Source organism: Fringilla coelebs (assembly GCF_963513975.1).
Source record: "Fringilla coelebs genome assembly, chromosome: 1".
In the NCBI taxonomy this organism is placed as follows: domain Eukaryota; kingdom Metazoa; phylum Chordata; class Aves; order Passeriformes; family Fringillidae; genus Fringilla; species Fringilla coelebs.
In genome coordinates, this window is record NC_140028.1 from 791,755 (window position 1) to 815,319 (window position 23,565).

A 23,565-nucleotide genomic window follows, 5' to 3' on the forward strand; every position below is an offset into this window, starting at 1 on the left:
TCCGGGGGGAGCAGGGCTGGGGGGCTGGGGGCTGTCTGTGTGTCCGTGTGTCCATCCAGGGCTCTGTCCGTGTGTCTGTCTGTGTGTCCATCCAGGGCTCTGTGTGTCTGTCCGTGTGTCTGTCCGTGTGTCCATCCAGGGCTCTGTCCGTGTGTCTGTCTGTGTGTCCATCCAGGGCTCTGTGTGTCTGTCCGTGTGTCTGTCCGTGTGTCCATCCAGGGCTCTGTCTGTGGGTCTGTCCGTGTGTCCATCCGGGGCTCTGTGTGTCCGTGTGTCCATCCAGGGCTCTGTCTGTGTGTCTGTCCATGTGTCCATCTGGGGCTCTGTGTGTCTGTCCGTGTGTCTGTCTGTGGGTCTGTCTATGTGTCCATCCGGGACTCTGTGTGTCCGTGTGTCCATCCAGGGCTCTGTGTGTCTGTCCATGTGTCCATCTGGGGCTCTGTGTGTCTGTCCGTGTGTCTGTCTGTGGGTCTGTCCATGTGTCCGTCCAGGGCTCTGTCCATGTGTCTGTGGCTCTGTCCGTCTGTCCGTGTGTCCCTCCGTGGCCCTGTCCCTGCTGGAGATGCGTCCGTGGGTCCATCCCTGTGTCCGTGTGTCCGTTCCTGCCTCCATGCCTTGTCCATGTGTCTGTCCCTGTGTCTGTGCATCCATCCCATGCCTGTGTCCATCCTCTGTCTGTCTGTCTGTCCGTGGGCCTGTCCCTGCTGGAGATCTGCGTGTCTGTCAGTCTGCCCGTGTGTCCATGATGCGTCCGTGTGTCCGTCCCTGTGTCCATGTGTCCATCCCTTCCAGCAGAGCACGTTCCAGAGCAGCAGCCAGCAGGGGCAGGCAGAGCAGGGGGCTCAGGGGAGGGGTCTGTCTGTGTGTCCGTGTGTCCATCCTGTGTCCGTCTGTCCATCCATCCCTTCCAGCAGAGCACGTTCCAGAGCAGCAGCCAGCAGGGGTAGGCCCCCAGGTAGAGCAGGGGGCTCAGGTGGGCGCCGTGCAGGGGGCGATGGGGGGCTGTGGGTGTGTCCGTGTGTCCGTCCCTGTGTCCGTCTGTCCGTCACTTCCAGCAGAGCACGTTCCAGAGCAGCAGCCAGCAGGGGCAGGCGCCCAGGCAGAGCAGGGGGCTCAGGAGGTGCTGGGGGCTCTGTGGGTGTGTCCGTGTGTCCGTGCCGTGTCCGTGTGTCCGTCTGTCCATCACTTCCAGAAGAGCACGTTCCAGAGCAGCAGCCAGCAGGGATAAGCCCCCAGGCAGAGCAGGGGGCTCAGGTGGGCGCCGTGCAGGGGGCGATGGGGGGGCTGTGGGTGTGTCCCTGTGTCCGTGCCGTGTCTGTCTGTCCGTCACTTCCAGAAGAGCACGTTCCAGAGCAGCAGCCAGCAGGGGTAGGCCCCCAGGCAGAGCAGGGGGCTCAGGTGGGCGCCGTGCAGGGGGCGATGGGGGGGCTGTGGGTGTGTCCGTGTGTCCGTGCCGTGTCTGTCTGTCCATCCATCATTTCCAGAAGAGCACGTTCCAGAGCAGCAGCCAGCAGGGGTAGGCCCCCAGGCAGAGCAGGGGGCTCAGGTGGGCGCCGTGCAGGGGGCGATGGGGGGCTGTGGGTGTGTCCGTGTGTCCGTGCCGTGTCCGTGTGTCTGTCTGTCTGTCCGTCACTTCCAGAAGAGCACGTTCCAGAGCAGCAGCCAGCAGGGGTAGGCGCCCAGGCAGAGCAGGGGGCTCAGGTGGGCGCCGTGCAGGTGCTCCTGCAGCAGCCCCTGGCCCAGCGCCCCCAGGAAGCGCTGCCAGGCCTCGCCCAGCCCCGCCGGCGCCTCCAGCAGCTCCCGCTCCAGCAGCACGGCCAGGAACAGCGACAGCCCCGGCGTGGTCAGCACCAGCAGCACGGCCAGGGGCAGCCTGAAACGGGGAGGGGGGTTAGGGACCCCCGGGACCACCCAGAGACCCCTGGAACCACCCAGAACCACCCAGGAACAGCGACAGCCCGGGCGTGGTCAGCACCAGCAGGATGGCCAGGGGCAGCCTGAAATGGGGAGGGGGCTTAGAGACCCCTGGGACCACCCAGAGCCCCCCAGGAACCACCCAGAGCCCCCCAGGAACAGCGACAGCCCCGGCGTGGTCAGCACCAGCAGGATGGCCAGGGGTAATCTGAAATGGGGAGGGGGCTTAGAGACCCCTGGGACCACCCAGAGACCCCCAGGAACCACCCAGGAACAGCGACAGCCCGGGCGTGGTCAGCACCAGCAGGATGGCCAGGGGTAATCTGAAATGGGGAGGGGGCTTAGAGACACCTGGGACCACCCAGAGACCCCCAGGAACCACCCAGGAACAGCGACAGCCCGGGCGTGGTCAGCACCAGCAGCACGGCCAGGGGCAGCCTGAAATGGGGAGGGGGCTTAGAGACCCCTGGGACCACCCAGAGACCCCCAGGAACCACCCAGAGCCCCCCAGGAACAGCGACAGCCCAGGCGTGGTCAGCACCAGCAGGATGGCCAGGGGCAGCCTGAAATGGGGAGGGGGGTTAGGGACCCCCGGGACCACCCACAGCCCCCCAGGACCACCCAGAGCCCCCCAGGTCAGCACCAGCAGCACGGCCGGGGGGGTCTGGGGTGGACAGGGGGGTCCAGGGACACCCAGAGCACCCCAGGGACATCCAGGGACCACCAAGGACACCCAGAGCCCCCTCCTCACCTGTCCCCATATCTCACCTGTCCCCAGGTGAGCAGCCAGAGTGTCCCCAGGCTGTCCCTGGGTCTCACCTATCCCCAGGTGTGTGTCACCTGTCCCCAGGCTGTCCCCATGTCTCACCCGTCCCCAGGTGTGCCTCACCTGTTGCCTCACCTGTCCCCATATCTCACCTGTCCCCAGGTGAGCAGCCAGAGTGTCCCCAGGCTGTCCCTGGGTCTCACCTATCCCCAGGTGTGTGTCACCTGTCCCCAGGCTGTCCCCATGTCTCACCCGTCCCCAGGTGTGCCTCACCTGTTGCCCCCGGGTCTCACCTGTCCCCATGTCTCACCTGTCCCCAGGTGTGTCTCACCTGCCCCCAGGTGTGTCTCATCTGTCCCCAGGCTGTCCCCATGTCTCACCTGTCCCCAGGTGTGTCTCACCTGTTGCCCCCGGGTCTCACAGCGGCCGCAGGTGGCACCAGGGTGGCACCAGGCTGTCCCCAGGTGTGTCTCACCTGTCCCCAGGCTGCCCCCAGGTGTGTCTCACCTGCCCCCAGGTGTGTCTCACCTGTTGCCCCCGGGTCTCACCTGTCCCCAGGTGTGTCTCACCTATTGTCCCCATGTCTCACCCATCCCCAGGTGTGTCTCACCTGCCCCCAGGTGTGTCTCACCTGTTGCCCCCGGGTCTCACGGCGGCCGCAGGTGGCACCAGGGTGGCGCCAGGCTGTCCCCAGGTGTGTCTCACCCGTCCCCAGGTGTGTCTCACCCGTCCCCAGGTGTGTCTCACCTGCCCCCAGGTGTGTCTCACCTGTCCCCAGGCTGTCCCCAGGTGTGTCTCACCTGTCCCCAGGTGTGTCTCACCTGTTGCCCCCGGGTCTCACGGCGGCCGCAGGTGGCACCAGGGTGGCGCCCAGCAGGAAGCCCAGGGAGAAGTTGAGCAGGGCCAGGCAGGAGAGGAGCAGGGCCAGGGCCAGCAGGGCCACCAGCTTGAGGGACATCCAACCCCGCTGGCCACCACCTGAGAGAGCCCTGGGGACAGACAGACAGACAGACAGACAGGGTCACACAGGGCCACCAGCTTGAGGGACATCCAACCCCGCTGGCCACCACCGGACAGGGCCCTGGGGACAGACAGACAGACAGACAGACAGGGTCACACAGGGCCACCAGCTTGAGGGACATCCAACCCCGCTGGCCACCGCCTGAGAGAGCCCTGGGGACAGACAGACAGACAGACAGACAGGGTCACACAGGGCCACCAGCTTGAGGGACATCCACCCGCGCTGGCCACCGCCTGAGAGAGCCCTGGGGACAGACAGACAGACAGACAGACAGACAGGGTCACACAGGGCCACCAGCTTGAGGGACATCCACCCGCGCTGGGCACCGCCTGAGAGAGCCCTGGGGACAGACAGACAGACAGACAGGGTCACACAGGGCCACCAGCTTGAGGGACATCCACCCACGCTGGCCACCGCCGGACAGGGCCCTGGGGACAGACAGACAGACAGACAGACAGACAGACAGGGTCACACAGGGCCACCAGCTTGAGGGACATCCACCCGCGCTGGCCACCACCTGAGAGAGCCCTGGGGACAGACAGACAGACAGACAGACAGACAGACAGACAGGGTCACACAGGGCCACCAGCTTGAGGGACATCCACCCACGCTGGCCACCGCCGGACAGGGCCCTGGGGACAGACAGACAGACAGACAGACAGGGTCACACAGGGCCACCAGCTTGAGGGACATCCACCCGCGCTGGCCACCACCTGAGAGAGCCCTGGGGACAGACGGACAGACAGACAGACAGACAGACAGACAGACAGGGTCACACAGGGCCACCAGCTTGAGGGACATCCAGCCCCGCTGGCCACCACCTGAGAGAGCCCTGGGGACAGACAGACAGACAGACAGACAGACAGACAGGGTCACACAGGGCCACCAGCTTGAGGGACATCCACCCCCGCTGGCCACCGCCTGAGAGAGCCCTGGGGACAGACAGACAGACAGACAGGGTCACACAGGGCCACCAGCTTGAGGGACATCCACCCCCGCTGGCCACCGCCGGACAGGGCCCTGGGGACAGACAGACAGACAGACAGACAGACAGACAGACAGGGTCACACAGGGCCACCAGCTTGAGGGACATCCACCCGCGCTGGCCACCACCGGACAGGGCCCTGGGGACAGACAGACAGACAGACAGACAGACAGGGTCACACAGGGCCACCACCCCCAGTGTCACACACTGCTACCAGCCCCACACCTGTACCTGTGTGTACCTGTGTGTACCTGTGTGTACCTGTGCATGCTGTGGGGCAGTGCCAGGCTCACCTGTGCCATGCTCACCTGTGTGTGCTGTGGGGCAGGGCCATCCCAGCCACGTAGATGCCGATCAGGGCCAGCACCACGTCCTGTACCTGTGTGTACCTGTGGGTACCTGTGTGTGCCGTGGGGCAGTGTCAGGCTCACCTGAGGGTACCTGAGGGTACCTGTGGGTGCTCACCTGTGCATGCTGTGGGGCAGTGTCAGGCTCACCTGAGGGTACCTGAGGGTACCTGAGGGTACCTGTGGGTGCTCACCTGTGCGTGCTGTGGGGCAGGGCCATCCCTGCCACGTAGATGCCGATCAGGGCCAGCACCATGGCCTGTACCTGTGTGTACCTGTGTGTACCTGTGCATGCTGTGGGGCAGTGTCAGGCTCACCTGAGGGTACCTGAGGGTACCTGTGCATACCTGTGCCATGCTCACCTGTGTGTGCTGTGGGGCAGGGCCATCCCTGCCACGTAGATGCCGATCAGGGCCAGCACCACGGCCTGTACCTGTGTGTACCTGTGTGTGCCCTGGGGCAGTGTCAGGCTCACCTGAGGGTACCCGAGGGTACCTGAGGGTACCTGTGCCATGCTCACCTGTGGGTGCTGTGGGGCAGGGCCATACCTGCCACGTAGATGCCGATCAGGGCCAGCACCACACCTGTACCTGTGTGTACCTGTGTGTACCTGTGCATGCTGTGGGGCAGTGCCAGGCTCACCTGAGGGTACCTGTGGGTGCTCACCTGTGGGTGCTCACCTGTGGGTGCTGTGGGGCAGGGCCATCCCTGCCACGTAGATGCCGATCAGGGCCAGCACCACACCTGTACCTGTGTGTACCTGTGTGTACCTGTGTGTGCTGTGGGGCAGTGCCAGGCTCACCTGAGGGTACCTGTGGGTGCTCACCTGTGGGTGCTCACCTGTGGGTGCTGTGGGGCAGGGCCATCCCTGCCACGTAGATGCCGATCAGGGCCAGCACCACGGCCTCGGCCTCGCCCACCGGGAAGTGCTGGGTGGCCACGGCCTGGCCCCGCACGGGCAGCAGGTACAGGGCAGTGCCCGCCCCCCAGGAGACCAGCACGGGGGGCACCAGCCACAGGAGACCCCCCCGGGCCTGGGGGGACAATGGGGGAGGTGTTAGAGTGGGGTACAGGTGTGCACAGGTGTGTGCAGGTGTGCACAGGTGTGCACAGGTGTGTACAGGTGTGTACAGGGCAGTGCCCGCCCCCCAGGACACCAGCACGGGGGGCACCAGCCACAGGAGACCCCCCCGGGCCTGGGGGACAGAGGGGGGGGTTAGAGAGGGGGTACAGGTGTGCACAGGTGTGTACAGGTGTGCACAGGTGTGCACAGGTGTGTACAGGGGTCCCAGCAGGTACAAGGCAGTGCCCGCCCCCCCAGGAGACCAGCACGGGGGGCACCAGCCAGAGCAGCCCCCCCCGGGCCTGGGGGGACAGAGGGGGGGGGGGGGGGTTAGATGGGGAGTACAGGTGTGCACAGGTGTGTACAGGTGTGCACAGGGGGGTTAGAGTGGGGGGTCAGGGTGGGGGTCCCGGGGGTGACAGTGGGAGTTGGGGGGTCAGGATGGGGGGGCTAATGTAGATTAGGGGGCCCAAGGGGTCTCTGGGGTCAGTCTGGGGGTCCTGGGGGGCCCTGGGCTCAGGTGGGGGTTCCAAGGGGGGTCCCAGGTCAATCTGGGGGTCTCTGGGGTCACTCTGGGGGTCCCAGGGTGGGTCTGGGGTCAGTCTGGGGGTCCCAGGTTATTCTGGGGGTCCCGGCGGGCTCTGGGGATCTCTGGGGTCCATCTGGGGGTCCCGGGGGTCTCTGGGGTCAGGGTGGGGGTCCCAAGGGGAGTCCCAGGTCAATCTGGGGGTCCCTGGGGTCAGTCTGGGGGTGCCGGGGGGTCCCTGGTCAGGATGGGGGTCCCAGGTCATTCTGGGGGTGCCAGGGGTCTCTGGGGTCTGTCTGGGGGTCCCGGGGGTCTCAGGTCAGTCTGGGGGTCCCGGGGGTCCGCTCACCTCCCCGGGCGGGGGGTCCCCCTCCCCCTCCTCGCTCCGGCTCAGCCGCATCCACAGGTCCAGGGCGTGGGGGAGGGGTCAAGGAAAGGGCCAGACCCTCGGACCCCAACCCCAAAACCCCCCAAAATCCCCCCTTTCCCCTACCCCAAATCCCCCCTTTTCCCCAAAATCCCCCCAAATCCCCCCTTTGCTCCAAAATCCCCCCTTTTCCCCAAAATCCCCCCTTTTCCCTCAAAATCCCCCAAAATCCCCCCTTTTCCCTACCCAAAATCCCCCCTTTTCCCTCAAAATCCCCCCTTTTTCCCAAAATGCCCCCCTTTCCCCAAAATCCCCCCCTTTCCCCCAAAATCCCCCCTTTTTCCCAAAATCTCCCAAAATCCCTCCCTTTCCCCAAATTCCCCCAAATCCCCCCTTTTCCCCAAATCCCTCCTTTTCCCCCATATCCCCCCCTTTCCACCAAAATCTCCTTTTCCCCCCAATCCCTCCTCCTGCCACCTTTTCCCCCAGTTCCCCCTTTTTCCTCTCTTTTTACCCCAAACCCCTTTTTTCCCCAAATTCCCCTTTTTTCACCCCAAAACCCCATTTCCCCCCAAATTTTCCCCAATTTTTTCCTCCAAATCCCCTTTTCTTCCCAGTTCTCCCCATTTTTTTCTCATTTCCTGTGTTTTTCATTTCCCTGCATTTCTTTCCCCATTTCCCATTTTTCCTTTTTTTTACCCTTTTTTTTTCCATTTTCCCCCATTTTTCCCCAGTTTTGCCTGTTTTCCTGGTTTTTCTCCCCAGGATATGCGCAGGGCCAGCACCAGCAGCAGTAGCCCGAGGGCAGGCACGTAGGAGCCCAGTTTTACCCCAGTTTTTCCCCGTTTTACCCCATTTTTTCCCCGTTTTTTGCCGTTTTTCCCGGTTTTTGCCCATTTTTGCGCGTTTTTTCCCGTTTTTGCGGTTTTTTGCCCCAGGATATGCGCAGGGCCAGCACCAGCAGCAGCAGCCCCAGGGCAGGGCTGGAGGAGCCCATTTCCCATTTTTCCCTTGTTTTTTACCCCAGTTTTACCCCGTTTTTTGTCGGTTTTGCCCCTTTTTCCCCATTTTTGCCCTTTTTTCCCGTTTTTTCCCATTTTCCCCGTTTTTCTCCCCAGGATACGCGCAGGGCCAGCACCACCAGCAGCAGCAGCCCCAGGGCGGGCATGTAGGAGCCCATTTTTTACCCCAGTTTTTCCCCATTTTGCCCCATTTTTTCCCTGTTTTTTGCCGTTTTTCCCCGTTTTTCCTGTTTTTTTCCCGTTTTTCCCGTTTTTGCGGTTTTTCCCCCAGGATATGCGCAGGGCCAGCACCAGCAGCAGCAGCCCCAGGGCAGGGATGGAGGAGCCCATTTCCCATTTTTCCCTTGTTTTTTACCCCATTTTTTCCCCGTTTTTTTGCCGTTTTTTGCCGTTTTTCCTGTTTTTTTCCCGTTTTTTCCCATTTTCCCCGTTTTTCTCCCCAGGATATGCGCAGGGCCAGCACCAGCAGCAGCAGCCCCAGGGCAGGGATGGAGGAGCCCATCTTTTACCCCAGTTTTACCCCAGTTTTACCCCATTTTACCCCATTTTTTCCCCGTTTTTTGCCATTTTTCCCCGTTTTTCCCCATTTTTTCCTGTTTTTCCCATTTTCCCCGTTTTTCTCCCCAGGATATGCGCAGGGCCAGCACCAGCAGCAGCAGCCCCAGGGCAGGGATGGAGGAGCCCACATTTTACCCCAGTTTTACCCCAGTTCTACCCCATTTTTCCCCATTTTACCCCATTTTTTCCCCGTTTTTCCCCGTTTTTCGCTTTCTCCCCGTTTTTTCCCATTTTTGCGGTTTTTTGCCCCAGGATATGCGCAGGGCCAGCACCAGCAGCAGCAGCCCCAGGGCAGGGATGGAGGAGCCCATTCCCATTTTTCCCTTGTTTTTTACCCCAGTTTTTCCCCGTTTTTTGCCGTTTTTCCCCATTTTCCCATTTTTTCCCGTTTTTCCCGTTTTTGCGGTTTTTCGCCCCAGGATATGCGCAGGGCCAGCACCAGCAGCAGCAGCCCCAGGGCGGGCACGTAGGAGCCGATGGACACGAAGCGGGACAGGGAGGGCAGCAGGTACAGGAAATAGGATTGGTGCAGCCGCTCCAGCAGGTTGTTCAGCTTCCGGAACATTCCCTCCAGGGTCCTGGGGGTGGGAATGGGATGGGGGTCAGCAGAGACCCCCGGGGACCCCCAAATACAGAGAGAGACCCCCGGGACCCCCCAAATACAGAGAGAGACCCGCCCCAGAATCCCCCAGCCCCACAGTGGAACCCCCTTCCAGAACATTCCCTCCAGGGTCCTGGGGGTGGGAATGGGACTGGGGTTAGCCGAGACCCCCGGGGATCCCCAAATACAGAGAGAGACCCCCCCGGGACCCCCCAAATACAGAGAGACCCCCGGGACCCCCCAAATACAGAGAGAGACCCCCCCACAATCCCCCAGCCCCACAGTGGAACCCCCTTCCGGAACATTCCCTCCAGGGTCCTGGGGGGTGGGAATGGGACTGGGGTCAGCAGAGACCCCCGGGGACCCCCAAATACAGAGAGACCCCCGGGACCCCCAAATAGAGAGAGACCCCCCCCAGAATCCACCAGCCCCACAGTGGAACCCCCTTCCGGAACATTCCCTGCAGGGTCCTGGGGGGTGGGAATGGGACTGGGGTCAGCAGAGACCACCCGGGACCCCTCCCCAGCATCCTCAGTGTCCCCCAGTGTCACCCCCCAAGACCCTCAGGACCCCCCAAATGCCCCAATCCCCCCAGGACCCCCCCAGGATCCCCCCAAGCCCCCAGACCCACCTGCCCAGCACCCCCAGGTCGAACTTGTGCTGCCTGAAGCTGTTGATGCCCCGCAGGGTCAGGGACCCCCAGGGTACCCAAACCCCCCAGGACCCCCCCAAAGCCCCCCAGGACCCCAGACCCACCTGCCCAGGACCCCCAGGTCGAACTTGTGCTGCCTGAAGCTGTTGATGCCCCTCAGGGTCAGGGCCTCGATGCGGAAGCGCAGGAAGAGCCCGTGAGCCCCCCCGGGCCCCCCCCCGGCCTGGCCCAGCACCATCAGCCCCAGCGTGCGCAGGCTCTGGGCATAGCCCGGCCCCGAGGGGCCCTCCGGGGGCGGCAGCTGGGGGGGGACACGGGGAGTGACCACTGAGTGACCACTGAGTGACCACTGAGTGACCACCGAGTGACCACTGACCCCTCAGTGCCCCCCAATGCCCCCCAATGCCCCCTGACCCCCCCATCCCCCGCAGGCTCTGGGCATAGCCCGGCCCCGAGGGGCCCTCCGGGGGCGGCAGCTGGGGGGGGACACGGGGAGTGACCACTGAGTGACCACTGAGTGACCACTGAGTGACCACCGAGTGACCACTGACCCCTCAGTGCCCCCCAATGCCCCCCAATGCCCCCTGACCCCCCCATCCCCCGCAGGCTCTGGGCATAGCCCGGCCCCGAGGGGCCCTCCGGGGGCGGCAGCTGGGGGGGACAGGGGGTGAGTGACCACTGAGTGACCACTGAGTGACCACTGAGTGACCACCGAGTGACCACCGAGTGACCACTGACCCCCCAATGCCCCCTGACCCCCCCATTCCCGCAGGCTCTGGGCATAGCCCGGCCCCGAGGGGCCCTCCGGGGGCGGCAGCTGGGGGGACAGGGCAGGAGTGACCACTGAGTGACCACTGAGTGACCACTGACCCCTCAGTGCCCCCCAGTGCCCCCCAATGCCCCCTGATCCCCCCATCCCCCGCAGGCTCTGGGCATAGCCCGGCCCCGAGGGGCCCTCCGGGGGCGGCAGCTGGGGGGGGACACGGGGGCCAGGGGTCACTCACTGACCACTGAGTGACCACTGACCCCTCAGTGCCCCCCAAACCCCCCCCAGCCCGGGCAGTGACCCCCCAACACCCCCTGACCCCCCCATGCCCCGCAGGCTCTGGGCATAGCCCGGCCCCGAGGGGCCCTCCGGGGGCGGCAGCTGGGGGGGGAAGGGTCAGGGGTCACTCACTGACCACTGAGTGACCACTGAGTGACCACTGAGTGACCACTGACCCCTCAGTGCCCCCCAACACCCCCTGACCCCCCCATCCCCCGCAGGCTCTGGGCATAGCCCGGCCCCGAGGGGCCCTCCGGGGGCGGCAGCTGGGGGGGGACACGGGGAGTGACCCCTGAGTGACCACCGAGTGACCACCGAGTGACCACCGAGTGACCACTGACCCCCCCAGCCCAGGCAGTGACCCCCCAGTGCCCCCCCCAGCCTGGGAGAGACCCCTGAAGCCCCCCAGGACCCCCCCAAAGCCCCCCCAGCCCCCACCCTGCCCTGGAAGGAGTGGAAGAGGCTCAGCAGGTCCAGACTGGGCAGAGCAGCCCCCAGACCCCCCAGAGCTCCCCAGGACCCCCCAAACTGTCCCCAAGACCCCCCCAGAGCCCCCCCAGAGCCCCACCTTGCCCTGGAAGGTGCAGAGCAGCCCCCAGACCCCCCCAAACACCCCCAAAGTCCCCCCAGGATCCCCCAAAGCCCCCCTGACCCCCACCTTTTCCTGGAAGGAGTGGAAGAGGTTCAGCAGGTCCAGGTTGGGCAGCGCAGCCCCCAGACCCATCAAATCCCCCCCAAAGCCCCCCAGGATCCCCCCAAAGCCCCCCAGGACCCCCCAGGACCCCTCCCCAGCCCCACCTTGCCCTGGAAGGTGCAGAGCAGGCCGCTCTTGAGGCAGAAGGAGTGGAAGAGGTTCAGCAGGTCCAGGTTGGGCAGCGCAGCCCCCAGACCCATCAAATCCCCCCCTGAAGCCCCCCAGGATCCCCCCAGGACCCCCCAGGACCCCTCCCCAGCCCCACCTTGCCCTGGAAGGTGCAGAGCAGGCCGCTCTTGAGGCAGAAGGAGTGGAAGAGGTTCAGCAGGTCCAGGTTGGGCAGCGCAGCCCCCAGACCCATCAAATCCCCCCCAAAGCCCCCCAGGACCCCTCAGGATCCCCCCAGGACCCCTCCCCAGCCCCACCTTGCCCTGGAAGGTGCAGAGCAGGCCGCTCTTGAGGCAGAAGGAGTGGAAGAGGTTCAGCAGGTCCAGGTTGGGCAGCGCAGCCCCCAGACCCCCCAAAGCCCCCCAGGACCCCCCCAAAGCCCCCCAGGACCCCCCCAAAGCCCCCCAGGACCCCCCCCCAGCCCCACCTTGCCCTGGAAGGTGCAGAGCAGGCCGCTCTTGAGGCAGAAGGAGTGGAAGAGGTTCAGCAGGTCCAGGTTGGGCAGCGCAGCCCCCAGACCCATCAAATCCCCCCCAAAGCCCCCCAAAGCCCCCCAGGATCCCCCCAAAGCCCCCCAGGACCCCCCCCAGCCCCACCTTGCCCTGGAAGGTGCAGAGCAGGCCGCTCTTGAGGCAGAAGGAGTGGAAGAGGTTCAGCAGGTCCAGGTTGGGCAGAGCAGCCCCCAGACCCATCAAATCCCCCCCAAAGCCCCCCAGGACCCCCCAGGATCCCCCCAGGACCCCCCCCAGCCCCACCTTGCCCTGGAAGGTGCAGAGCAGGCCGCTCTTGAGGCAGAAGGAGTGGAAGAGGTTCAGCAGGTCCAGGTTGGGCAGCTGGCCGTTCAGCCCCTCCACGGCCACGTCCACGCTGGTCACCACGTCCGAGCTCAGCTCCAGGGCCAGCGCCGCCTGGATGGCCCCTGCCCGGCCAGGGACCCCCCCCGAGTGGATGTCTGGGGGGGGACACCCGTGAGACCCCCCCAGAACAGCCACGGGACCCCCAGAATGGCCATGGGACCCCCAGAATGGCCATGGGAGCCCCAGTACAGCCACGGGACCCGTGTCCACTCTGGTCACTGTGTCCGTGCCCAGCTCTGGCCAGGGTCACCTGGATGGGCCCTGCCCGGCCAGGGACCCCCCCCGAGTGGATGTCTGGGGGGGGGACACCCGTGAGACCCCCCCAGAACAGCCACGGGACCCCTGAGACCCCCCCAGGATGGCCATGGGACCCCTGAGACCCCCAGAGCCACGGGACCCCCATGGGACCCCCATGTCCACTCTGGTCACTGAGTCTGTGCCCAGCTCCAGCCAGGGACCCCCCCCGAGTGGATGTCTGGGGGGGGGGACACCCGTGAGACCCCCCCAGAACAGCCACGGGACCCCCAGAATGGCCATGGGACCCCCAGAGCCATGGGAGCCCCAGTACAGCCACGGGACCCATGTCCACTCTGGTCACTGTGTCCGTGCCCAGCTCTGGCCAGGGTCACCTGGATGGCCCCTGCCCGGCCAGGGACCCCCCCCGAGTGGATGTCTGGGGGGGGGGGGACACCCGTGAGACCCCCAGAATGGCCATGGGACCCCCAGAATGGCCACAGGACCCCTGAGACCCCCACAGGACCCCCAGGATGGCCATGGGACCCCCAGAATGGCCACGGGACCCTCAGAATGGCCACGGGACCCCCAGTACAGCCACAGGACCCCCCAGTACAGCCACAGGACCCCCCAGTACAGCCACAGGACCCCCCCAGTACAGCCACGGGACCCGTGTCCACTCTGGTCACCGTGTCCATGCCCAGCTCCGGCCAGGGACCCCCCGAGTGGATGTCTGGGGGGGGGACACCCGTGAGACCCCCCCAGAACAGCCACGGGACCCCTGAGACCCCCACAGGACCCCCAGGATGGCCATGGGACCCCCAGAATGGCCACGGGACCCCTGAGACCCCCACAGGACCCCCAGGATGGCCATGGGACCCCTGAGACCCCCAGAGCCACGGGACCCCCGTGGTGCCCCCGTGTCCACTCTGGTCACTCTGTCCGTGCCCAGCTCCGGCCAGGGTCACCTGGATGGGCCCTGAGCCCTCCCAGTGCTCCCAGTCCGACCAGTAAGGCTGAGCCACAGCACCCCCAGTGCTCCCAGTCTGACCAGTAAGGCTGAGCCACAGCACCCCCAGTACCCCCCATCACACCCCAGTCCCTCCCAGTGCTCCCAGTCTGACCAGTAAGGATCACGCTGTGTCCAACCATTCCCCCCTGCCCCTCCCAGTGCTTCCAGTCCGACCAGTAAGGCTGAGCCACAGCACCCCCGGTACCCCCCATCACACCCCCAGCCCCTCCCAGTGCTCCCAGTCTCACCAGTAAGGATCAGACCATGTCCCCCAGCACCCCCAGTCCCTCCCAGTCTCACCAGTAAGGATCACACCGTGTCCCCCAGCCCCTCCCAGTGCTCCCAGTCTCACCAGTAAGGTTCAGACCATGTCCCCCAGCCCCCCCAGCCCCTCCCAGTGCTCCCAGTCTCACCAGTAAGGATCAGACCATGTCCCCCAGTCCCTCCCAGTGCTCCCAGTCTCACCAGTAAGGTTCAGACCATGTCCCCCAGCCCCCCCCAGTCCCCCCCAGTGCTCCCAGTCTCACCAGTAAGGATCAGACCATGTCCCCCAGTCCCTCCCAGTGCTCCCAGTCTCACCAGTAAGGTTGACATCGTGGTAGGCCTCCAGCCAGGCCTGTGTCCCCAGCAGGTCGTGCTCGGTCACCAGGAAGATGAGATCCTTGGCCCAGTACACGTGGCCTGGGGGAACTGGGAGCTCTGGGACTGGCCCAGTACGGACCAGTACAGCCCCAGTGCAGCCCCAGTCCCTGCCCAGTACAGCCCAGTACACCCAGTACACCCAGTACAGCCCCAGGAGGGTGAGATCCTTGGCCCAGTACACCTGGCCTGGGGGAACTGGGAGCTCTGGGACTGACCAGTATGGACCAGTGCAGCCCAGTAACACCCAGTACAGCCCCAGTACAGCCCCAGGAAGGTGAGATCCTTGGCCCAGTACACCTGGCCTGGGAGCAGGTGTACAGACCAGTATGGACCAGTCCAGCCCAGTAACAGCCAGTACAGCCCCAGGAAGATGAGATCCTTGGCCCAGTACACCTGGCCTGGGGGAACTGGGAGCTCTGGGACTGACCAGTATGGACCAGTGCAGCCCAGTACAGCCCAGTACACCCAGTGCAGCCCCAGACCCTGCCCAGTACAGCCCAGTACATCCCAGTACAGCCCCAGTAACACCCAGTGCAGCCCCAGGAAGGTGAGATCCTTGGCCCAGTACACCTGGCCTGGGGAAACTGGGAGCTCTGGGAATGGCCCAGTATGGACCAGTATGGCCCAGTAACACCCAGTGCAGCCCCAGGAAGATGAGATCCTTGGCCCAGTACACCTGGCCTGGGAGCAGGTGTACAGACCAGTATGGACCAGTCCAGCCCAGTAACACCCAGTACAGCCCAGTAAAGCCCCAGTATACCCAGTACAGCCCAGTACAATCCCAGTACAGCCCCAGGAGGGTGAGATCCTTGGCCCAGTACACCTGGACTGGGGGAACTGGGAGCTGTGGGAGCACTGGGAGAGCCCCAGCACCCCCAGTACCTCCCCCCATTAGCCCCTCACCCCATCAGCCCCCCAGGACCCCCGGTAGCCCCCATGAGCCCCTCACCGTGGCAGTAGCCCCCCGGTAGCCCCCTGGTAGCGCCCGGTTAGCCCCCTCACTGCGGCAGTAGCCCCCCAGGACCCCCCATTAGCCCCCCAGGACCCCCGTTATCCCCCCAGGACCCCCATTACCCCCCAGGACCCCCATTAGCCCCCCAGGGCCCCCGTGAGCCCCTCACTGCGGCAGTAGCCCCCCAGGACCCCCATTACCCCCCCAGGACCCCGTTACCCCCCCAGGACCCCCATTACCCCCCCAGTCCCCCCCCAGTCCCCCCCTCACCTCGGCAGTAGCCCGCCAGCGCCAGCAGCAGCCCCACGGCCTGGTTGTTCTTGCTGCCCTCGGAGCCGGGCACCAGCAGCAGCAGCGCCTCCGTGCTGGCGGCACGGGGGGCACGCAGCACCCCAAAAACGTTGGTACCCCGCACCAGCTGGGGAGAGAGCACCCCTAAATATCCCTGGGACCCCCAAACCTAACAACATCCCTGCAGCACCCCGAAAACATTGGTGCCCCGCACCAGCTGGGGAGAGAGCACCCCAAAATATCCCTGGGACCCCCAAACCTAACAACATCCCTGCAGCACCCCGAAAACATTGGTGCCCCGCACCAGCTGGGGGGAGAGCACCCCTAAATCACACAGGGACCCCAAAAAACATCCCTGCAGCACCCCAAAAACATTGGTACTCCGCACCAGCTGGGGAGAGAGAGCACCCCAAAATCACCCTGGGACCCCCAAACCCAACAACATCCCTGCAGCACCCCGAAAACGTTGGTACTCCGCACCAGCTGGGGAGAGAGAGCACCCCTAAATCACCCTGGGACCCCCAAACCCTCCTAGGAACCCCAACATCCCCACGGCACCCCAAAAACATTGGTTCCCCGCACCAGCTGGGGAGAGACAGAGCACCCCAAAATCACCCTGGTACCCCAAACATACCCAGAGACTCAAAAACCCAGCCTGGGACCCCAAGGGTACCAGGGACCCCCACTGCCCTGAGTAGGCGGCAGGAGCCCCCCAGGAGCCCCCCGTGAGACCACGAGAGTCACCAAGTGCCCCCAGTCCCCCCCACTGCCCAGTGTTCCCAGTGCCCCCAGTCCCCCCCACTGCCCAGTGCTCCCAGTGCCCCCAGTCCCCCCCACTGCCCAGTGCTCCCAGTGCCCCCAGTCCCCCCCATTGCCCAGTGCTCCCAGTGCCCCCAGTCCCCCCCATTACCCAGTGCTCCCAGTGCCCCCAGTCCCCCCCACTGCCCAGTGCTCCCAGTGCCCCCAGTCCCCCCCACTGCCCAGTGCTCCCAGTGCCCCCAGTCCCCCCCACTGCCCAGTGCTCCCAGTGCCCCCAGTCCCCCCCACTGCCCAGTGCTCCCAGTGCCCCCAGTCCCCCCCACTGCCCAGTGCTCCCAGTGCCCCCAGTCCCCCCCACTGCCCAGTGCTCCCAGTGCCCCCAGTCCCCCCCACTGCCCAGTGCTCCCAGTGCCCCCAGTCCCCCCCACTGCCCAGTGCTCCCAGTGCCCCCAGTCCCCCCCACTGCCCAGTGCTCCCAGTTCCCCCAGTCCCCCCCATTGCCCAGTGCTCCCAGTCCCCCCCACTGCCCAGTGCTCCCAGTGCTCCCAGTCCCCCCCATTGCCCAGTGCTCCCAGTGCCCCCAGTCCCCCCCACTGCCCAGTGCTCCCAGTTCCCCCAGTCCCCCCCACTGCCCAGTGCTCCCAGTTCCCCCAGTCCCCCCCACTGCCCAGTGCTCCCAGTTCCCCCAGTCCCCCCCATTGCCCAGTGCTCCCAGTGCCCCCAGTCCCCCCCACTGCCCAGTGCTCCCAGTTCCCCCAGTCCCCCCCACTGCCCAGTGCTCCCAGTGCCCCCAGTCCCCCCCACTGCCCAGTGCTCCCAGTTCCCCCAGTCCCCCCCATTGCCCAGTGCTCCCAGTGCCCCCAGTCCCCCCCACTGCCCAGTGCTCCCAGTGCCCCCAGTCCCCCCCATTGCCCAGTGCTCCCAGTGCCCCCAGTCCCCCCCACTGCCCAGTGCTCCCAGCGCCCCCAGTCCCCCCCACTGCCCAGTGCTCCCAGTGCCCCCAGTCCCCCCCACTGCCCAGTGCTCCCAGTCCCCCCCACTGCCCAGTGCTCCCAGTGCCCCCAGTCCCCCCCATTGCCCAGTGCTCCCAGTTCCCCCAGTACCCTCCAGTGTTCCCAGCCCCTGTTCCCAGTTCCCCCAGTCCATCCAGCCCCCCTTCCCAGTGCTCCCAGTCCCCCCAGCTCTCCCCAGTCCCCCCAGCTCTCCCCAGTCCCCCCATTTCCCCAGTTCCCAGTCCCCCCAGTGCTCCCAGTCCCCCCAGTCCCTCCCAGTCCCTCCCAGTGTTCCCAGTTCCCCCAGTCCATCCCAGTCCCCCCCAGTCCCCCCAGTCCCAGTCCCCCCCGTCCCTCCCAGCCCCCCCAGTCCCAGTCCCCGCCGTCCCTCCCAGTCCCCCCCAGTCCATCCCAGTCCCCCCCGTCCCTCCCAGTCCCCCCAGTCCCCCCCCGTCCCTCCCAGTCCCCCCAGTCCCAGTCCCCCCCCGTCCCCCCAGTCCCCCCCAGTCCATCCCAGTCCCAGTTCCCCCAGTCCTCCCCCGTCCCCCCAGTCCCTCCCAGCCCCCCCAGTCCCAGTCCCCCCCCATCCCTCCCAGCCCTCCCAGCCCTCCCAGTCCCCCCCAGTCCCAGTCCCCCCCCGTCCCCCCAGTCCCTCCCAGTACCCCCCGTCCCCCCAGTACCATTCCCCCCCCATTCTCCCAGTCCCTCCTAGTCCCTCCCAGTCCCCCCAGTCCCAGTGCTCCCAGTCCAACCCAGTCCCCCCCGTCTCCCCAGTCCCTCCCAGTGTTCCCAGTCCCCCCCAGTCCCAGTCCCCCCCGTCCCCCCAGTCCCTCCCAGTGCTCCCAGCCCCCCCAGTCCCAGTCCCCCCAGTCCCCCCAATACCCCCATTTCCCCCAATACCCCCATTCCCCCCCAGTCCCATTCCCCCCCAGTCCCTCCCCGTGCTCCCAGTTCCCCCAGTGCCGTACGTAGCGCTCGTGGGCCTCGTCGGGGAAGGGCAGCGTGCGGCTGAAGGGCTGGCGGTGCACCTCGAGCCCCAGCTGGAACATGGTCTGCTCCAGCCACTGCACGGGTAAACCCCTAAAAAATATTGGGGTACCCCAAAACACCCCAAAACATCCCTGAGCCCCAGCTGGAACATGGTCTGCTCCAGCCACTGCACCGGTAAACCCCTAAAAAATATAAATATTGGGGTTGGGGGCACCCCAAAACATCCCTGAGCCCCAGCTGGAACATGGTCTGCTCCAGCCACTGCACCGGTAAACCCCTAAAAAATATTGGGGTACCCCAAAGCACCCCTGAGCCCCAGCTGGAACATGGTCTGCTCCAGCCACTGCACCGGTAAACCCCTAAAAACATTGGGGTACCCCAAAGCACCCCTGAGCCCCAGCTGGAACATGGTCTGCTCCAGCCACTGCACGGGTAAACCCCTAAAAATATAAATATTGGGGTTGGGGTACCCCAAAACTGCCCTGAGCCCCAGCTGGAACATGGTCTGCTCCAGCCACTGCACCGGCATCCCCCTGAAACATTGGGGTACCCCAAAGTACCCCAAAACATCCCTGAGCCCCAGCTGGAACATGGTCTGCTCCAGCCACTACACGGGTAAACCCCTAAAATACAAATATTGGGGTACCCCAAAACATCCCTGAGCCCCAGCTGGAACATGGTCTGCTCCAGCCACTGCACGGGCAAACCCCTAAAATACAAATATTGGGGTACCCCAAAGCACCCCAAAACATCCCTGAGCCCCAGCTGGAACATGGTCTGCTCCAGCCACTGCACGGGTATCCCCCTAAAAATATAAATATTGGGGTTGGGGGCACCCCAAAACATCCCTGAGCCCCAGCTGGAACATGGTCTGCTCCAGCCACTGCACCGGTAAACCCCTAAAAAATATTGGGGTACCCCAAAGCACCCCTGAGCCCCAGCTGGAACATGGTCTGCTCCAGCCACTGCACCGGTAAACCCCTAAAATACAAATATTGGGGTACCCCAAAACACCCCAAAACATCCCTGAGCCCCAGCTGGAACATGGTCTGCTCCAGCCACTGCACAGGTAAACCCCTAAAATACAAATATTGGGGTACCCCAAAGCACCCCAAAACATCCCTGAGCCCCAGCTGGAACATGGTCTGCTCCAGCCACTGCACAGGTAAACCCCTAAAATACAAATATTGGGGTACCCCAAAACACCCCAAAACACCCCTGAGCCCCAGCTGGAACATGGTCTGCTCCAGCCACTGCACGGGTAAACCCCTAAAAATACAAATATTGGGGTTGGGGGTACCCCAAAACACCCCTGAGCCCCAGCTGGAACATGGTCTGCTCCAGCCACTGCACCGGCATCCCCCTAAAACATTGGGGTACCCCAAAACACCCCTGAGCCCCCCATGGTCTGCTCCAGCCACTGCACCGGCATCCCCCTAAAACATTGGGGTACCCCAAAACACCCCTGAGCCCCCCAGGCTCTGCTCCAGCCACTGCACCGGCATGCCCCTAAAAATGGGATTGGGATTGGGGTACCCCAAAACATCCCCCCCAGTCCCTTCCCCAGCCAGGAGTGGGGATGGGAACTCCCCCACAACTCCCCCAAAACCCCAAAGGGATCACCCCACTCTCCACGTGTCCCCCAAAATTTCGAAGCTGTGTCCCCCCTCCCCAAACCCCCCTCCCCAATCCACCCCCAAACCCAGCCCCAACCCCCCCCCCCCATTCTCACCCCGCTTTCCTCTTGTGCCCCCCAAAGTCCCAGGCCTGTCCCCCCCTCCCCAAACCCCCCAAACCCCCCCAGTCCTGGGGGTCTCACCCTGCTTTCCTCTTGTGCCCCCCGAAATCCCAGGTGTGTCCCCCTCCCCAGACCCCCCAATCCCGGGGGTCTCACCCCGCTTTCCTCTTGTGCCCCCCAAAGTCCCAGGCCTGTCCGCCCTTCCCAAACCCCCCAAATCCAACCCCAAACCCGCAAACCCAACCCCAAATCCTCCAAACCCCAAATCCCGGGGGTCTCACCCCGCTTTCCTCTTGTGCCCCCCGAAGTCCCGGGCCTGTCCCCCTCCCCAGACCCCCCAATCCCGGGGGTCTCACCCCGCTTTCCTCTTGTGCCCCCCGAAGTCCCAGGTGTGTCCCCCTCCCCAAATCCCCCAAATCCGGGGGTCTCACCCCGCTTTCCTCTTGTGCCCCCCGAAGTCCCAGGTGTGTCCCCCTCCCCAGACCCCCCAATCCCGGGGGTCTCACCCCGCTTTCCTCTTGTGCCCCCCGAAGTCCCAGGTGTGTCCCCCTCCCCAAAGCCCCCCAATCCCAATCCCGGGGGTCTCACCCCGCTTTCCTCTTGTGCCCCCCAAAGTCCCAGGTGTGTCCCCCTCCCCAGACCCCCCAATCCCGGGGGTCTCACCCCGCTTTCCTCTTGTGCCCCCCGAAGTCCCGGGCCAGCGCCAGCGCGCGGGCCCCGAGGTCGGAGCCCTCCCCCACCATGGTGGAGCCCATGGCGTTCTCGGACAGGTACGTGCGGGGGGCCAGGGCAGGTAACAGCAGGAACCAGGTGAGTCCCGACAGGTAACTGAGAACGCTGCGGGGGGAACCCCAAAACCATCAGTGACACCCCAAAAACAACCCCAAAACCATCAGTGACACCCCACACCCAGCACAGGTGCGTGCGGGGGGCCAGGGCAGGTAACAGCAGGAACCAGGTGAGGCCCGACAGGTAACTGAGAACGCTGTGGAGAGCACCCCAAAACCATCAGTGACACCCCAAAAATAACCTCATAACCACCAGGGACACCCCAGAGCCAGCCCTGACACCCCAAAGCCAGCACAGGTAGGTGCGGGGGGCCAGGGCAGGTAACAGCAGGAACAGGTGAGTCCTGACAGGTAACTGAGGACACTGCAGGGGGAACCCCAAAACCAGCACTGACACCCCAAAACGGGAATTGGCACCCCAAACCCACTCAGAGCCAGCCCTGACACCCCAAACCCAACACAGGTAGGGGGGGGAGGGGGCAGCAGCAGGGACCAGGTGAGCCCCGACAGGTAACTCAAGACACTGCAAAGGGGGAAACCCCAAAACCATCACTGGGACCCCAAAATGGGCATTGGCACCCCAAAAATAACCCCATAACCACCAGTGCCACCCCGCAGCCAGCACTGACACCCTGAAATCACCACGGACACCCCAAAAGCAGCATCAGCACCCCAAAATCCCCCCCTGGACCCCCCTCCTCAGAGCCCCCCCCTCAGCAGAGAGGGGTTTTGGGGTGCCCCCACTCACCACAGTGGGGTTCTGGGGTGCCCCGGGGGAGTTTTGGGGCGCCCCCAGACTCACCAGAGGGGGGCGTTAAGGCCCCCCCAGCCCCCCATGTTTTGGGGTGTCCCAGGGGGTTTTGGGGTGCCCCCCACTCACCAGAGCAGGGTGTTGAGGCCCCCCCTAGGTTTTGGGGTCCCCCAGACTCACCACAATGGGGTGTTGGGGTCCCCCCAGCCCCCCCAGGTTTCGGGGTGTCCCCCCAGTTTCGGGGTGCCCCCCAGACTCACCAGAGCGGGGTGTTGAGGCGCAGCAGCAGCCCCCCAGCCCCCCCCCAGTTTCGGGGTGCCCCCAGCCCCCCCAGACTCACCAGAGCGGGGTGTTGAGGCCCCCCCCAGCCCCCCCAGGTTTTGGGGTGCCCCCCCAGGTTTCGGGGTGCCCCCCACTCACCACAATGGGGTGTTGAGGCGCAGCAGCAGCCCCCCAGCCCCCCCCCAGTTTCGGGGTGCCCCCACTCACCACAATGGGGTGTTGAGGCCCCCCCCCAGGTTTTGGGGTGCCCCCAGCCCCCCCCAGACTCACCAGAGCGGGGTGTTGAGGCGCAGCAGCAGCCCCCCCAGCCCCCCCAGGTTTGGGGGTGCCCCCCCAGTTTCGGGGTGCCCCCCAGACTCACCAGAGCGGGGTGTTGAGGCGCAGCAGCAGCCGGGCCAGCACCCCCAGTCCCCCCCAGGTTTCGGGGTGCCCCCCACTCACCACAACGGGGTGTTGAGGCGCAGCAGCAGCCCCCCCCAGGCCCCCCCCCCAGGTTTTGGGGTGCCCCCAGCCCCCCCAGACACACCAGAGCGGGGTGTTGAGGGCGCAGCAGCAGCAGCCCCCCCAGCCCCCCCAGGTTTTGGGGTGCCCCCCCAGGTTTCGGGGTGCCCCCCCAGACTCATCACAATGGGGTGTTGAGGCCCCCCCCAGCCCCCCCAGGTTTTGGGGTGCCCCCACTCACCACAATGGGGTGTTGAGGCGCAGCAGCAGCCGGGCCAGCGCCCGCCGGCACTGCGGGTCCGACAGCAGCCCCATGGCACGGGGGGCTGGGGGGGGAGAACGGGGTCAGGGACACGGGGGACACTGGGGGACACACAGGGAGAGACCCCACAGGGACCCCAAACCCCACAGGGACCCCACTGAGGGACACCAGAGACCCCACAGGGACCCCAAACCCCACTGAGACCCCAAACCCCACAGGGACCACTGAGGGACCCCAGAGACCCCACTGAGGGACCCCCAAACCCCACAGAGACCCCAAACCCCACAGAGCCCCCCTCACCCCTCACCCATCCCAGGGCCCCCCAAATCCCCCTCAGGCCCTGGGCCCTGCCCTCCCCCCCGCCCCCACACCGCGTTCGCCCGCACCCCCACACGGGCCAGCTCCCTGCCCCGCACCCCCTGTGCGCTGCGGGAGCCCCAGAATGCCCAAAAAGCCCCAAAAAGCCCCAAAATTCCCAAATCCCCAAAACCTGCGGGGCTCGGCACGGCCAGGCCGCTCAATCGCTGCCCGAGCGCGCGGCCAGGGCGGCGTGCGGAGCGCCGAGACAGCGATCGCGCGGCTCCGCCCCGCCAGGGGGCGGGACAAGGGGCGGGGCCAAGGGGCTGTGGGCGGGGCCAATGAAATCACCGGGATTTGAGGTAAAGGGGGCAAAAAAGGGCCAAAAAGGGGCAAAAAAGGGAGGTTGGGGGCACAAAAGGGGGGTTTAGGGGCATAAAAGGGGGCAAAAACCAGGGGATTTAGGGGCACAAAAGGGGGCGCAACAAAGGGGGCAAAAGCGGGGGGGGTTTTGGGGGGGCACAAAGGAGGGAAAAACGGGGGATTTA

General features: G+C 65.2%; 1 protein-coding gene across 2 annotated transcripts; it reads right to left on the bottom strand.

Annotated features, from left to right (window-relative positions):
* Nucleotides 1-1,494: 1,494 nt before the first annotated feature.
* GPAA1 (glycosylphosphatidylinositol anchor attachment 1) lies at nucleotides 1,495-23,288 on the bottom strand. 2 transcript variants are annotated; one of them, XM_084214338.1, is made up of 13 exons: nucleotides 23,211-23,288; nucleotides 22,700-22,784; nucleotides 20,860-21,033; nucleotides 18,437-18,548; nucleotides 15,697-15,844; nucleotides 14,412-14,513; nucleotides 12,485-12,648; nucleotides 9,927-10,123; nucleotides 8,994-9,147; nucleotides 6,972-7,037; nucleotides 5,874-6,067; nucleotides 3,502-3,669; nucleotides 1,495-1,873 (listed from the first exon to the last, which is right to left on the bottom strand). In XM_084214338.1, exons 2-13 carry the CDS (start codon nucleotides 22,771-22,773, stop codon nucleotides 1,630-1,632), a joined length of 1,797 nt encoding a protein of 598 aa, XP_084070464.1. In that variant the 5' UTR covers nucleotides 22,774-22,784; nucleotides 23,211-23,288; the 3' UTR covers nucleotides 1,495-1,629. The 2 variants fall into 2 exon arrangements, with proteins under 2 accessions (XP_084070464.1, XP_084070463.1); XM_084214337.1 differs by having other exon boundaries at nucleotides 12,485-12,681.
* Nucleotides 23,289-23,565: the final 277 nt, after the last annotated feature.

Bases quoted from the DNA above. Each gene is read 5' to 3' on its own strand.
- GPAA1 (XM_084214337.1), bottom strand. From the start codon at position 22,773: ATGGGGCTGCTGTCGGACCCGCAGTGCCGGCGGGCGCTGGCCCGGCTG. The intron at 18,549-20,859 runs GTGAGACCCCCG...AATATTTTTTAG, and splicing joins GGGCACAAGAGGAAAGCGGG to GGGTTTACCCGTGCAGTGGC. The intron at 9,148-9,926 runs GTGGGTCTGGGG...TCCCACCCCCAG, and splicing joins GACCTGGGGGTCCTGGGCAG to GACCCTGGAGGGAATGTTCC.